At 39.5% G+C, this 15,547-nt stretch overlaps 2 protein-coding genes and 1 pseudogene across 4 annotated transcripts in view; 2 read left to right on the top strand and 1 right to left on the bottom strand.

The window, feature by feature from the left end:
- Positions 1-1,273: 1,273 nt before the first annotated feature.
- LOC146380831 (uncharacterized) overlaps positions 1,274-15,547 on the top strand; it is a 41,564-nt gene continuing 27,290 nt past the window's right edge. For all 3 annotated transcript variants that reach the window (XM_084939861.1, XM_084939860.1, XM_084939859.1), the window contains exon 1: positions 1,274-1,561. The gene's annotated coding sequence lies outside the window, so the exon portion shown is untranslated. The remainder of the gene's footprint in view (positions 1,562-15,547) is intronic.
- On the top strand, positions 4,535-15,415 carry LOC146380832 (uncharacterized). The gene is made up of 10 exons (XM_084939885.1): positions 4,535-7,188; positions 8,353-8,565; positions 8,891-9,026; positions 9,489-10,027; positions 10,583-10,899; positions 11,020-11,201; positions 11,315-11,485; positions 11,610-11,695; positions 11,804-12,018; positions 12,155-15,415. The coding sequence occupies exons 1-10, from the start codon at positions 6,884-6,886 to the stop codon at positions 12,409-12,411; spliced, it is 2,421 nt and encodes an 806-aa protein (XP_084796011.1). The 5' UTR covers positions 4,535-6,883; the 3' UTR covers positions 12,412-15,415.
- LOC146380833 (uncharacterized) lies at positions 13,291-14,072 on the bottom strand (annotated as a pseudogene).

Genomic DNA, 15,547 nt, shown 5'->3' with positions numbered 1-15,547 from the left:
TGACCATAGTATTCTGTTAAAGCTATTTGAGGATGCTACCTGTAGCAGTGTACCAGGTAGTGCACTGCAGTGATTTGTATCATATCTATCTAATAGAAATCAAATTGGAGAGTCCTAAGTCCTAAGGTTAATTATAAAGTTCCACAAGGTTCAGTGCTAAGACAAATTCTGTTTACATTATACGTGCTTTTCTTAGATGATGCCCAACTTTTTCTATCCATGAAGCCACATAACATACAACAAATAGTTAAACTGCAGGAATGTCTTACAGACAGAGACTTTATCACAATTCAGGGTCTGCAGCCTTAAATGCAGCGTTTTAAGGCCGATTACGTCACAGTGATGTGACAAAGATCGTCCCAATTAAAAGAGTCCTCCAATTGCCCCCTTCTTTTCCCAAGATTTGAAGGCTGGGTCCGGTGTAGCCTTCGTGGCCCAACATATCCCACAATTCCTTGTGCAGCTGTGGGTGCGGATAATTTTTTGGGAAAAAAACGGCAGCTCTCTGAAACGGGTTGACTGAAGAGTAAACTTTTAAAAGTAAGTACTGGATATTATGTCACTTATTTATGCGCAAATGTTTAATAGCGAAGAACAATAAAACATTACTGTTGGCCACATGTCTGCAAAGTTATGTGATATTAGTGATGTTAAAACTTTCAGCGTCTACTTGTTTTTAAAGCCTTTACTTTAGAATAGTTCAATAGTTAACCTTAATCTTACATTGAATGTGATGATTTTATGGATAACTAAACTCTGTAATATATGACCTTTCTTTTTCTGTTCTGAATTCAGGTCATACTGAGGTCACGGACGTGGCAATTTAAACAAAAAAAAAACATGCAGTAGAAATACTCCTGTTCATGACTTTAAGTAACAAACTGATACAGTGTCTCTTTTTAGCCGTTTAATGTCAAATGACCATTCCTTCTTTAAAATTCTAACCTTTGTATAACCTTTTCATATTATTTTCCAGAAACTCTTCGCATTTAAAAGACAATAAAACAGCAGTTACAACAAAAGATGCACATTTTGTAGTCCATCTTCACCTATTGTTTAGAAGAGACAATAGTAAGACTGTTCAAATTCTCAGCACCGCTCTTCTCTTCTACTGAGTCCTTAGCAATTCTCCTACCAGTGATGAAGTTTTCGTCGAGGCCTGGAAAAAAGATTAATAGAAGGAAATAGGACGTACCTCACCTACTTGCGAAGCGCAGCTGCGTCACGTGACCGCAAAGTAACGAATCACAGCAGAGCAGGAAGAAGGGGGCGGAGCAAAGCGTGTGTGCAGGGAAGAAGAGTCGAGCAGAGAGAGCTGCTTTTTCACGAAACGGGAGTAAAGTAGTGAACTTAGAGGAGAGAAACAAACTAAAATATCGATCATAAACCACTACCAACGTTTGGATCGATATCTGCATCGATCTGCCCACCCTTGTCTCCTGGATCGTAGCTGAGATCAGCGTGAGCCACGTGGGTCTCTGCTCCCTGATCTGTTTCCTGTGTTTGGAAAGAGTTCCAGCTTCATCACGGAGTTTCTCTCGGTTTGTGGGCTCATCTAAAGGTAAGCACCGAGCTAACTTTACTGTGAGTTCAGTTCATGTTGAGTTTAGCTCCTGAATGAGGTCTTCTGCTGCTCTCCTCGGTGTCTGTTCACAGTTTATTGTGAACACGTTGAGAGAAGAGTGAGAGAGTGTTTGGAGAAAAACACCAACTAATCATTAGCTCAGCTTGCTGGGAGAAGTTGAGCGTTTGCTGGCAGAAAGTTGGAGCAGAAAAGTCTTTTCATTGTCCCTGCAGCTGTTTTTCTGCATGCACCAAACCTCTACAGCCTCATTTCTATTTGAAGTGATAACAGGAAATCAGAGCGATCTGCTGCAGTATCAGGGTCACAATAACTTTATTGTCCAGCTGCTGTGGATGAACACATGAGAGGAAGTGAACTCCTACAAAGTCTCATTTCAATGAGTCTGGCTGCTGTAAAGTGATGCACAGGAAGATGTTAACAAAAACGAATGAAACAGATGAAAGTAAACAGTGTTCATATTTGAAAGCAAAGAGAATAAAAATATATTGTGGTGGTTAATGTGCAGCTCTTGGTGATTTGGGAGAAGAAGAATGTTTTTAATCATGTTGTGGATTGAATGTTGGACTTTATTTAGTTTTCCATATCAACGGCAGAAGTTCTTTCCACTTGTCATTGATCAGATATTTTTACTCACTTGAATATTTGAAGGTTTAAAGCTTTTTTTTCACAGGTAAACCCGACTATAATTGCATTTGTTCATTCTACACAGCAAATCCAGCATGTTCAAATTAACACTGTCAGATTTGATTTCAACACTATTAAAGTGTCTATATGGGTCCACACCAGAGAGTGTTAATTTAACTCTTTTTGGAGAGTTGGTAAGTTAACTCTGATTTAGTGTTAAACACAAATCTGTCTGGAGTTGATAATTTAACACTTACTAATGCTAACTAGGTGTTAAGAGTTTATATATTAACTCTAAAAGACTATTTTAGTTTAACTACGTAAGAGTTATCTTCTAATTAATCCTAAAAAGTGGGAATTTTACTGTTCTGAACTTCTAGAAATTTATTTTGGAAATAAACATTTACTAAAAAGATGCAATGGTTTTTAAAAACATTTATTCTGAACTGTGCACCACAATTTCAAAACATTTTCTGAAAGATGTAACAGTGTACATGTTCTCACTTTCATTAGAATTTTGTTTATCAAAAGGTCTGACATAGGTGAGCTGGTAAATGCAAATAACAGCATCCTCATCACTTATTTCTTCAATACAATACGCATGTCCTTCATTCATCACTTTGTGGAACTTCAATGTACTTCTGCTCTCCCCCATATTCCATCTTCATAAGCATATCCTATGTGGAGATTGAATAAAAATTAGTAATAATTAGTAATATTTGTGCCATTAATTACTAATTAATGGCACAAATAATCCGGTAATCAATTGCAGCACAGTAAAGAAAAGGAATCCTCTTTGAGCCATTACTTGTGTAAAGTATTTTCCCAAAAGACAAGGACACAGGCAGCAGGTAATACTGAACTAAATGTAAAACCTCAACCTTTTTCATTTTTACCTAAACCGTGTGCACAAAACTCTAAATGCTAACCCCAGTCAGGACATCTGCTACTGCTGTTTGCTCGATTTTTTTTTATTTTTTTTATGGGAGATCATTTTCAGGCTTCAAGTAGCACCATTATACCAACATTTCACATTCTAGACATTGTTTTAGGTGTATTTGACCAAAACTCTGACTGAAAATTCACATGCAAGCTTTTTTTCAAGGCTGTACTATTTGCCCGCAAACAATACCTTTCAGCTAGCTAAAACAGAATATTATGCTATCAGCGAGCAACATGGCTAATGCCTTTCACACAGCTTTGTCTCAACTCCAAAGAGCCACAGAAGTAAAAGCTAATAATAATAATTGAAACAATCTTTGAAAAAATGACTTACCAAGCATGGCAAACAACTCAAATATGTAGAGCAAAATGTTCTGAAACGGCTTCACTTCAGCTTTGATTGGTGCCTATGGTGCTGGGGGCGGAGTCTGTGGATTGACTCTATTGGTGTCATAGCCCCTGTAGGAGTTAAGAGGTCAAGAGTTAATGTTTCCATTGTAACACCTCCAGATTTAACATAGAAACACTCATTTTTAACACTTGATTTTAACTACTATCATTTTACACCTCAGAATTACATTAAAAGAATGTGACTCTACTTAGAGTAAAATTAACTCTACTTTTGCAAGAAGACTACTAACATCAAAACATTTAACACTTTTGAATTTGGTGTGTATGAAATAAATGTTAAACAAAGAGTGAATTTATGTGTTTTATTCAGTTGTCTTTCTATAGTTGAAGTTTTCAGCAGCAGCTGCTTTAAAGTGCTTCATATTGTGATCCACTGTGATGGAGATACTGAGTCTGTTTCAGCTGCTTTGTGGGGTTCTGTCTCTAAAAGAGTCTATTTACATGTCTGTACATGACCCATGGCCGGTGGAGAGACTGTGGTGGTGATCAGGTCCAGGCCCATGTTTTATAACAGGGGTCAGCAACCTTTAACACCCAAAGAGCCATTTGGACGCAATTTCCACGCAAAAGAAAACACTGGGAGCCGCAAATACTTTTTGACATCTAAAATGAAGATAACACTGTATATATTGTTTTTTTACCTTTATGCTTTGTGTGAACAACTAAGGTGTGTTGCTTAAATCCATGAAGTGCTACAGAGAAAATTAGATTTTATTTATGTAATTAACACATTTTGAACTCTTAAAGAAATATAACAAAAGGAAAGCTGAACTAAAATGATCCAGCAAACTAAAATTGTTGTGAGCTGCCAATCGTCTTTGGGCTTTTGGAGCCTTGACCTGACTTTAAAAAAAAAATAACGGGGGAAAAAAGCACTATGCTGCTGAAAAATAGCTATTTGCAAAATTCTTTTTTTTTTTTTTTTTTTTTTTGGTGTGCCGTTTGGATCTTTAGCCATCAGAATTGTTGTCTTAAGGCCAAGAAAGATGCCAAGCGGATTTATTTTACCAAGTGGATTATCATGGCCTTGCCATATTGGTCCATTTGATTGACCTTTATTATAATTATGTATTTATTTTATTTTCGGTTGCTACAAATGGGACAGACATGACTGGGGGATAGGACAGGGAGAAAGAATGAAAGAAAGAGAGGGAGAGAAAGAAAACCAGAGGGGAGAAGAGACGGTGAGAAAGGGGGGAAGAAAGAAAGAAAAACAAACAAAACACCTGGATCACCTGTATGGAGAAAAAAAATTGTGCAGCACGCAAGATAGACAGCGCACAATGTGCTTTGAGGCAGCAGCCAAGAGAGGTGTAGTCCGCGTCTGTGAACACCCGTGTGTACACCTGTGTGCATACCTGTGTGGATCAGCATGCTTGTATTCCAAAGGTTTCTCCATGTAACGATCTGCTAGGGAGTGTGGGGAGCCATAGCCCCGTCCCCCAGGGTATGAAGCAGGTATGGAGGAGATCCAGGCCCCAGATATCCAGAGGCCCCAGAGTACAAGGACCCGAGGAGGACCACCAAAAGGGGGGGAGGAACCGTGCCACCCTCCTGGGAAGAGCTGAGTAGAGCCCCAAACGAGAGGTCACCCAGCAGCTACGGAGCAGAGGCCAGAGGAGGTTGCAGTGGTGTGCCCGCGGGCTCTGCCGGCAGCCAGCTGTGCCAGAGAGGACCGAGCTTCAGGCCCAGAGGCCAGAGGCCTGAGGGCATCCCATCCCCCGGAAGGGGCCCAGCCGGGCCACAGGCGCCAGGCCCCGCCAATCGGCCACCAGGAGTGAGCCGGTACATACATGAGCGCCCAGCCCCAGACAACAAGGACCACTAACACACCAACGTCTGAGGGCATCAGCCACCGGCAGGGAGTGTGGTGAGGGGAGATAGGCCTCCGTACTTTGGAGGGCCTGAGATGTACCCAGAGAGGTTGAGTCTAAGACCCAACCTGACATATAGACACAGACGAACAGGCGCACGTGGACACAAACGTGCATTCCCACCCCATGTGCACAACCAAATACTCGGCACTCACCCAACGTGTAGACAGACACAAATAGACACTGCACAGACAGTTGCACTCCCCAAACATACTCTATATCCCAGGTCCAGGTACCCCCGCCCCCAGAGGGGCAAGCCTCACCTAAACCCAGGAGATGTAACCCTTCTCTCTGGGGTGGAGGCAAGCGGACCACCTCCTTATCTGCAGTAGCAGGGAGGCCCTGCATCCCAGACCCCAATCTGACGGCCAGCACCTCCTCCCAGCCCCCCAGCCCTGACGGCTAACAGAACCGGGGTGAGTGAAGACCCCAAACCTCCCTACGCCCGCTCATATGTAGTGTTGCTGTGTGCTGTTCTAAAGTGCATTTAAAACTCAGGAGAGCATGGTACTAGCTTCCTCTCAGAGAGCAGCACGGCTCCTCCCGAAAACCCTTAGTGTCTATATGCATTTAAAATTGAGGGTAGGGCACCAGCGCCAGAGGTGGGTTGGAGTACACCGACCATCCTCTGGATGCTGTAAAACGTGCCCACCCCCAAGGCCCTATATGTATGTGTTATGTGAGAGTGTGAGTAATGTGGATGTCTAGGTTGCAGAATAAAATTGAGGCACAGGCGGCCAGAAGGGGACAGAGGGGGATTGCCTCCCCTGCACCCTGGTGACATACCTGCACCCCAAGCCCTGCGTGTGTGGGTGGGTGTGATAGAGCGGGAATAGGGAGGCAGCTGAGGATGGGGAGGGAAGAAAGGGAGGGGCAAGCGGCCCCTCCCTGGGGCCAGCTCCCCCGCTGACCCCAGTAGGCACCCCCACACTCTGGAACCCACCAGGGCAAGGGGGTCCAGGCCCATCCGGACCGGGGCCCGCAGCAGCAGCACCGCCCTGCCCCACAGAGTCCGGGGCAGCCCACCCGACTCCACCCCAGAGAAAACTGCACCCACCCCATCATCCAATCATCTCCCAAACTACACAAGACAATAGACACCCAGGTTGAGTTCATTCTCTACCTCTCCTATATCTCTCCCCCCACCTGCAGAGTGAGCTCCTGTAGAGAGGAGACCACCTGCAAAGATATAACAACCTCCCCACCAGTTAGAGAGCCCCCTAGTTGGGCCGATGCACCAGAGATCCCCTGCACTGGGGCTGAGCCCCCCTGCACCCACCCGCCCACAGCTCCGGCGACACAACAGCCAGGACCCAAGCCCCCAAGGCCCAGCCAGCACCCCAGACCGGGGGGCGGAGCACCCCCAGACCCCCCAAGCCTCCTGGGTGTCTGTACCACTGTGATTGGCTGAGAAGCATGCGCGGGTCACTTTCAAGTGTGTGACAGCATGGAGGGGGGAGAAGAAACTCGAGTTCTTCAGCAAGCTGTCGGGTTGTTAAGAAATATTTTATCATCTCCTGAAACGGTCACATCGTTGTCCTCGTCACTTGATCGAGATGGGACGGGCTCAACTGCACCCAGTGTTACCCACAGCACGGTGGAAAGTGAGATGAGGGAACTTTTTAGACCAGCTAACACCCGGGTAGCTTCAACGAGCCAAGTAGCTACACGGAGTTCGACTGGAGTGGGGCAGTCTTTGCGATATCAGACCCAGAAACACTTTGGCAACTGGAACTGCAGATCAAGGAAAAGGTAAGAACAAAACAGTTTGCCACTTAACTATACAACTGCGAAATACAAAATACGAAGTGTGCTTTGCTGATTTAGCAACGCACTTTGTTACCCTTATAAAATTTTAGCCCTAGCTAATTTATTCAGCAGCATCCACATTAAAAACAGTAAAGACCGTGGCATTTATTTCAATATTAGTGGCTGTTTGTACTTGTGACCCGAGTGTAAGTTGATGCTTACTTTAAGATTACTTTATATTAAATCTTCTTTATTAATGTGGGAGGTGGTAGCTACATTAGCCTGCTAAATAAAAGGTTGGGTTAATTTTCTTGTTATTTTTGTTTAGTTTTGTATTTATTTATTTATTTATTTATTGGGGTAGAATTTTAATCTTGCTAGAAGACATCAATCCAACTCTGTGTTGTGAGTGGATCAATATCTGTACCACTGTAGAGGTAGATAAACATGGATGCCAAGTCATGCCTTCAGTCCAGTTTCTACAGTGTATGAAATAAGAAAAAAAAAAGAAATATGATTGGTGTCTTTTTTGTTCTTTACTCAAAGTAAAAAGTAATAGCAAATGTTTCTTTGTATGCCTCTTTGTAGGCGTATTTCATTTTAAAGAGCAGTAAAAAAATCCTTATGCAGTTTATTTTTTGAGCTTTTGTGATTGAGGGGGCCGCACTGTAGTTGAACTGGAGCATTTAGATTTTCTTTCATTGTACTATATATATATATATATATATATATATATATATATATATATATATATATAATTCAAGCTTCAGTGAATTAAAATGGTCAAACCCCAAAACATTTTCTATTTTACGTACATTTTCCATTTTTTTTCAAAGGCAATTTATAAGCATGCTATTACTTTATGCATTTTTTTTCTTTCAAATTATGTTTCTGTTAGTTGCGTTTGCTATTATACTCAACTCTTACATACACGAGCAACTTTAAATATATTCAAGTGGGCTAAATGGCTAGCTGTGATACTGTTTTCTTAATATGAACTGTGTAACATTTTATTTTATTTATAAAAGCTTAGCAACAGTTTAACGTGTAAGCTGGTCACTACCAAGTGACATTAGCAACTTTCTTAAGAAACTGATAGTGTCTAAGTATAGGTAAATAAAACAAAGGATACATAAATCTGAATATAGTTTCTGTTTTGTTTTATAGGGCCAAGACACATTGTCATGATACTTTCAACAAAGATGTCATCCTTCTTCCACGCCCATCAAGCAGTGTTGTTGTCAAGCATCGCACAAAACAACATTTACATGAACAAGGGCATATATTGAATGGATTTGAATTCCAAAAATCCTGGGACCAGAAAACTGTCTCTGAACAAATAAGGGACGCCTTTGGTGATAAACTTTCTATTGATGTAAGGTAGGTTGTGCTGGCAGTCGAAACATAATGCGACACAGCTTTTGTCAGTAGTCTTTTCGATATCTAGGCATTTCAAAGCTTTACATAACGATTTAAGTCAGAGAACAGGTAGACATGAATCAGTAAACTAAAAGAACCAAATCAATTATCCTTTCTTGAACACTCCATTTTTGGCATACTTTTTTGACATTTGTATAAAGTTTACTTCTGTTACTACTGGTTTAAGTCTGATTCAAAGAGGAAAACAAGATTAGCTCTAAAAAAGTTATTGACACATTTTTGCTGTTTTGGATTTTAAACATTTTACAACTTAACTGTTTTCCAGCCTGGAGTTTCTGATGGCTTGTGGCAACAGACTGATTGCGCCCAAACTGCGAGGAGGACAGGAGCTGGATGCAAATCTCATACATAAAATTTATAAATTGAAAGCCCTATACATCAGACCATCAAAACCAATTTTGGTACGTTATTTGACTTTTGAATGAATCTACATAGCACTGTACAGTAATAATATTAAGACCAAAAATTGGTGCATAAACAACCTTTGAACTTTCTCATCTCTGTTCTTTTTAAACTTTTGTAGTTGGATAGAATAGTACCAAGTTAATGTTCCTTTTTTCCTTTTTGTTAATCCTAAGCTCTGGTATTGACTAAATTTACAGCTGCTCTGTTGGACTGTTTGTGAATTATAGAACGGAAGACTACTGCTGTTCAGGAGATGTGTTACAATTTTCTCTGCCTAGTATGTAAAAGTAATTGTGAGAAAGATCTATTAACTCTTGAAATTTCTCACCCTGTGGTAGCTGGGATAGGCTCCAACCACCCCACCTCTGATAAGAATAAGCAGAAGAGGTTGGATATATGGTATTTAATGTTGAAATTCAATATATGTGAATTATTATAATTATTATTTCATTTCTAAGGATGATATTACAAGCTACAGCAGTGAGGAAAACTGTGAAGAAAACCCTGTTTCATCAAGGCAGCTGCGCTCATCATCTTCAGACAGTTTTGCCAGTTCAACAGCTGCCTTCCAACCAATCTCTGCTCCGACGCAATCTCCTGCCTCATCAGTTTGTAATGGGACATTATTAACGGAAACTCCTGCCTTGACCCATGAAAGTAGTATCTCACACAAGTACAGCAGCGCTTCAACAAACATTTCCTTCAGCCAGTTACCAGTGTCTTCATTGGAAATCTACCCTTCCACTAGTCAGCCTTCTACCTCATCATCTGCATCTTTAAGTGATCCAGTTCTGGTCCTGACGTGCCAAAATACCTCAAGCTCACCCTACCAGACCAGGAATCCAGAGAATCATTGTTCAGCATTACCCTCTACATCAACACACACTCAATCTGTAAACTACGATAACTACCTTTCAATCATGACTCCACTATCTGACATGTCTTCTGATGATGAGGAACTTAACCAGGCTATACTATCAAGCCTGCAGAGCAAAAGGTTAGTTTCAAATACAAATGTTTTACAGTAGCCAATTAAACACCATATTTTTTGCAATCCAATTCTGTAACCAGTGTTGTGAAGGAGTGTAATCCATCCTCAGATATTTATATACATATATGATATTTATATTTGCTGTTAACAAAACAGTTTTTTGAATAATGTCTACAGAGTCAAATGATAATGCTGTAATGCTGGCAAATTTTATTTTATTTGAAATAGGCAGCGAATTTTTAACAGAGCCTATCTGACAATGAAATGAAATTTACTTATTGTTATTTACTTATTGTGCATTGAAACTATTTTTCTTTGCTCTAGTGCTTTCTAGTTCTCCAAAACATATAAACAATATAAAAAGCCACTGAGCCATATACTCCTTTGTACATTTTGCTTATGATAATGATGGTTTCCTTTAGGGATTAATAAAGTATGCTGATTCTGATTTTGACAAAACTTTGTATGTCCTTGTAGCCCTTGTATGTGAATGTTTTTACTGATGTTCTTTTCAATATTTTTTCTTTTTTTTTCTTTTCTTTTTTTTTTTTAATCCTACAGGACTTCAAGTTGTTTGGTATCAGCAAAAGATATTTTGGAGGAACTTTCTGCAAAAGTAAACCAACAGAAGAAATGCAAGTTCAACATTAATAGATCAACAGTCCTGGATGGAGCAATTAGAGGTTTTAAACGAGCGACATATGATCCATGCCACACAATTTCTGTCAGGTTTTCTGACGATATGGGAGTACCTGAAGAGGCTGTTGACTTGGGTGGACCAAGAAGAGAATTTCTAAGACTTCTGATCGAAGCTTTGCCCCTGTCTCCAATGTTTGAGGGTGAAGAAGACAAAATAAACTTGGCGCTTGATAGTGCTGGTATGTATTGATTTTAGGCTGATATCCCTGGAGTAATGCAATAAAAAAATAATTTTTATGAAGTTCTTGTCAAGCGCTTTCATGCATCTATTGACATGTAATGTTTTTCATTATTTCTAGCCATGAGGGAGGACAGGTACTTCATTGCAGGCAGAGCCATTGCAGCAAGCCTTGTACATAGTGGTCCACCAGCAGGCTTTCTGTCCCCAACACTCTTCTCTTGCCTTGTTGATGGCCCAGATTTGGCTAAACCAGTTTTAGAAGATGTTGCCGATAGTGACCTGCGTGAAAAAATTAAAAGGGTAAAACTGATTTGTCAGTTGTTAGATAATGTTTTAGTATTGTGTGCATTTCGTTCTACTCCATGTATTAATTGGGGCCCATTGATTTTTTTTTATTTTTTTTTTATTTGAAGGTTAAAGAGTGTAAATCCTTTGAAGATCTGATAGTAGCAACTGAGCCACTTCAGGAATACTTAGCCAATGCTGGCTGCCTGAGGCCGCTGCGGAGGCTGGAAGACAAGGATCTGCTTATACATGACATTATCATGTTCCAAGTAATACACAGAGTCCGTGGTCCATTTGAGATGGATGGATGGATGGATGGATGGATGGATGGATGGATTGATTGATTGATTGTCCAATAAGTAAGTCAAACCCATGCTGATTGCCTTGTATTCTGGGAATTTTGTGTGACATTTCTTTATGTGTAGGTACACCATGTCTCCAAAGGTGACAGCATCACATCAAAAATGCAGATTTGGGATACACACGTTTGATGATGTGAATAATCTGAAGTAAAAATTATTGTATATATAAATTCATATGTTTTAGATTATACTTCTTGGATCCATTCATTTTTGATGTGATTTTTGATTTTAAAGGTAATTCTGATTATCATTTAGATTTCAGGATGGACTACGGACACTTGAGGTGCTGGACAAAATCCAAGCTCACCCAGAGAGTTTTCGCACCCTTCTATGCTGGTCACCTTCAGTGCTTACAGCTGACCTTCTTGACAGCCTCTTTACCATCTGCCTTTCTCCAGCTGGGAGCAATAAAAGGCATGCTGAAGCAGTTGTCATTAGTTTCTGGAGAGACTACCTAACAGATGCAGAAGGTAAATTTAGCGTTTTAAGCATTGTGTGTTCAATTTATAATGCGGTGCATCTTTTCATTGAATCAGTTAAAAGTAGAAATGCTTGCTGTGTTTTTTGTCTTTAATGCCATTTTTGACAGTATTGCTTTTCCTTTAGATCAAGACGGAACACAGAAGCTGGGGACAATTCTTGCCTTCGCCACTGGAGCCAACATTGTTCCACCAATTGGCTTCTCTCCACAACCGTCCATTGAATTTCTTCACCAAGAGCCTGATGCACAAACCATGTCTAAACTACCCATTGCAAACACGTGCATCAATTGTTTAAAGTTACCACTTCATACCTCTTACAAAGACTTTCAGGAGAATATGGACTTTGCATTAGGTAATACACATGGTTTTGGAATAGCTTAGTTCCTGGTCAGGTTAGTATGCTAACCTGAGCTTTGCACTCAGTTAAATTAATGAGTGTCAATCATTAAGTAATTCTAAGGGGGGGGAATTTTTCTTTGATTTCTTTCCCAGAAATCAAAGAAAAAATGTTCAAAATGTTCCACCTAAAACACCAATTAACACACTTGAGACCAAGCTGAATTTACTTTATGTTGCCATATTTCATATTTCACCCACCTATTTTGTGATTGGAGGCTCTGTTTTTGCATTGACCTTTTAACAAATGTTCATTTCCTTCAAGTCTTTTTGCTTGTCAGGGTACCGTTCTACAAGTATACAATAGTTATATATACTAACATAATTCAATTCAGTTTTTTTTTTAATTGCATTAATTTATGTGCATTGTGATTATTTTTGTTTTCTAGCTTTGTACTTGTTTGTTGCTTTTATTCTCTGGTGTTCTTCAATATTGTTTATCTGACACTTCTATTCTATTTGATCAGTGATCCATGTTTGATGTATTTACTGACTGTATTAATGTTAATGTTATCAGTTTGACTCATCTTGTTCCAAGACAATACATCTGGTGATTGTGATGACCAAAAACCTCAATAAAATGTGGTTGCACAAATTTATTTTTTTCTTTTAACAAGGTGTTTTAAAACAAAACATGGTTGTAAAATCTCAACACACTCACATAATACAACTCATAAATTCTTTAAAATTGTATACAAACCGTCAACATGCATGTAAAGGTTGATAGTAGCGTTCTTGAAATTTAAAGCTGTGACTAAACTTCTAATAATACTGAACTAACAACAGTCTTGGCACTGTATTCTTTTTAAGCTGCACAACCACAATTACAGTAAATGAAATTTCTCCAGAGGCCTTATTGATATTTTAGGATTGTCTCTCAAGAAAACGAACAAGGTTGCAAAATAAATCTATACCATTATTGCCATCATCTTCAAATGGATCAAAGGTCTGTTGAAGTGTAACCATCATGGTGTCACTGATGGAAATGTTAATTGATGGAACAACAACATTATTGTTTGTCTCCAGCTCTGGCAGTGGTCTGCATTCATCAATACCAAAGTCATTTTCACAAATACCATTCATATTTGGGTTATGTATTCCTGCATTGTTGATAATGCCCCTTTGCCACAGCTGAAGAGGGGTTTGCCCTCCTTGTGTTGAAAGTCCATGGTTATTCCACTGGTTCTGAAATTCTGTGGCAGCTCTTTGAATAAGTGGCAAATATATATATAATGAAGACAAAATAAATGGACCTCATTAAGTGAATCTAATACACCATGCTCCTCCATAAAATTGAAAAGATTAACAAAATGATATGAGACCACTCGATTTAATTCTGCCCATAATCGCTCAATTCTTTGATTATGCACAGACCTGCCAGTGATAACACTATGCCTGTTCAGTCCTTGCCTGTAAAGCATGAAACGGGCAACACCAGTGTTTTCTAGTCCATGATCACATCTCACTCTGGATGGCATTCCAAAGTTCTGAACACCAACCATGAACAGTGACAAAACACTTGATGCCCTGTTGTTATCTAAACACGCAAGGTAGATGATGGTTCTACTGAAACCATCCACACAGCCATGGAACACCATCCTCCATCTCACAAGTTTGTGGTTTCCATCTATATGCCTATAGAAAAATGAAATAAGTATAAGTTATGTATGGGGAAACTATGACATGGTCAAGGATATGCACAAGTTTGAGTAAATAAAACAATGAGTTATTTTGCTTTAGATAATTCATTTCGCTATAGACTTAGAATCAGGACTGTTTTTCTGTTAGAATTTTCTCACCATAACTGATTGGGGAAAGGAACACTGTACAGTCGTCGACGTATTGCATTGCGTCTTCTGAGGGAACGTCCAAAGGGGTCAATTTCTTGTAGACTTTGTCTTACACGCCACCTTTGGATGCGTAACCCACGTGATCTCAAGCTGCCATGCACATATCGTTCACCTGCATTTGTGGTATACTGAAGAATTTCCCTAACAACCCTGTTCAGGTTTTCATCGGATAATGTTGCATAAGTCAGTGGCTCAATGCCAAGGTCCTCTCTGTGCCTGTACAGAGTACGGGAGCTAACCCCTAAGCATGTTGCAATGCTTTGCCAGTTCATTCCAAGAGATACTAAATGAGATATTTGCTCTCTTGAAATGCTGTATCGCGGTCGACCTTGAGAGCAAGTCATGAGAGGTGGAGGTAGCAAGACAAGTCTGTTCTCAGATGTAGTTCCTTGTCTGGTTTCATAAGCAGTCAGTAAAAAAATTAGCCATCCATTTAAGGACTGTAATGTATTCACTGCTTCTCTATTTCTTGCATCGTCAACAAATCTTGAGATGGACAAAATTCCAGATAAGGTTTGAATGTGATCACCAAGTTCTCTATGGAGCCTCTGACGAACAAAAGAATCTGTAGCTTCTCTTTGAATTTGTTCCAAACATTCTAATACATTATTTAAAAAAGTTCTAATGTCATTTTCATTACTACTTACTTGACAAATTAACTGCAATACTAGCAAAGAAAGCAGGATGACTTTGAACAGCTTCATTGCTTGGTTCTTCTGGTTTAGGTCTGGGTATGTCAAGTAAGTTCTCCAAGTGTATTACATTTCCTGGTTTAAGAATAACTTCCTGCTTAAAGGATGAACTTCCTGTGTTAGGAAATGCAGATGTGAATGTCAGAGTGTATGTATGCAAGGGTAAAGGATAAACACTGGGATTGTATGTATATATGAGTATAGGAGTACAAATATATATGTGTTGAAAGGTAAAGGGTATGTGTATATATATGACTAGAAAGGGCTGCACCTGCAAAGAGAATAAATATATGTCAGCATAAAAATATGTAGCATTAAGAAAAAAAGAATACATGTGTGTGAAAGGAAGATTAATGGATTTATGTGAGAGTGAATATACATGGATATGAAAATAAGAATAAAGGTGTGCGAGTGAAAGTATATGTGTGTGAACGAAGAATGTATGTATGTAAGAGTGAAAGAATGAATTTTGGCTTGTACGGCCCCTCATATATATATATATATATATATATATATATATATATATATATATATATATATATATATATATATATATATATGTGTATACACGCACATATA

Source organism: Perissodus microlepis, chromosome 9 (assembly GCF_051167445.1).
Source record: "Perissodus microlepis isolate ML-2025 ecotype Zambia chromosome 9, ASM5116744v1, whole genome shotgun sequence".
Taxonomy (NCBI): domain Eukaryota; kingdom Metazoa; phylum Chordata; class Actinopteri; order Cichliformes; family Cichlidae; genus Perissodus; species Perissodus microlepis.
Note: the sequence above shows the minus strand (reverse complement) of the source record. Positions and strands in the feature narration are given on the sequence as shown.

What these genes read in the sequence shown, in the direction of transcription:
- LOC146380832 (XM_084939885.1), top strand. Translation starts at nt 6,884, where the DNA reads ATGGAGGGGGGAGAAGAAACTCGAGTTCTTCAGCAAGCTGTCGGGTTG. An exon ending in CTTGGCGCTTGATAGTGCTG is followed by an intron (nt 10,900 to 11,019) that starts GTATGTATTGAT and finishes CATTATTTCTAG; the next exon opens with CCATGAGGGAGGACAGGTAC. An exon ending in GAGTCCGTGGTCCATTTGAG is followed by an intron (nt 11,486 to 11,609) that starts ATGGATGGATGG and finishes TTCTTTATGTGT; the next exon opens with AGGTACACCATGTCTCCAAA.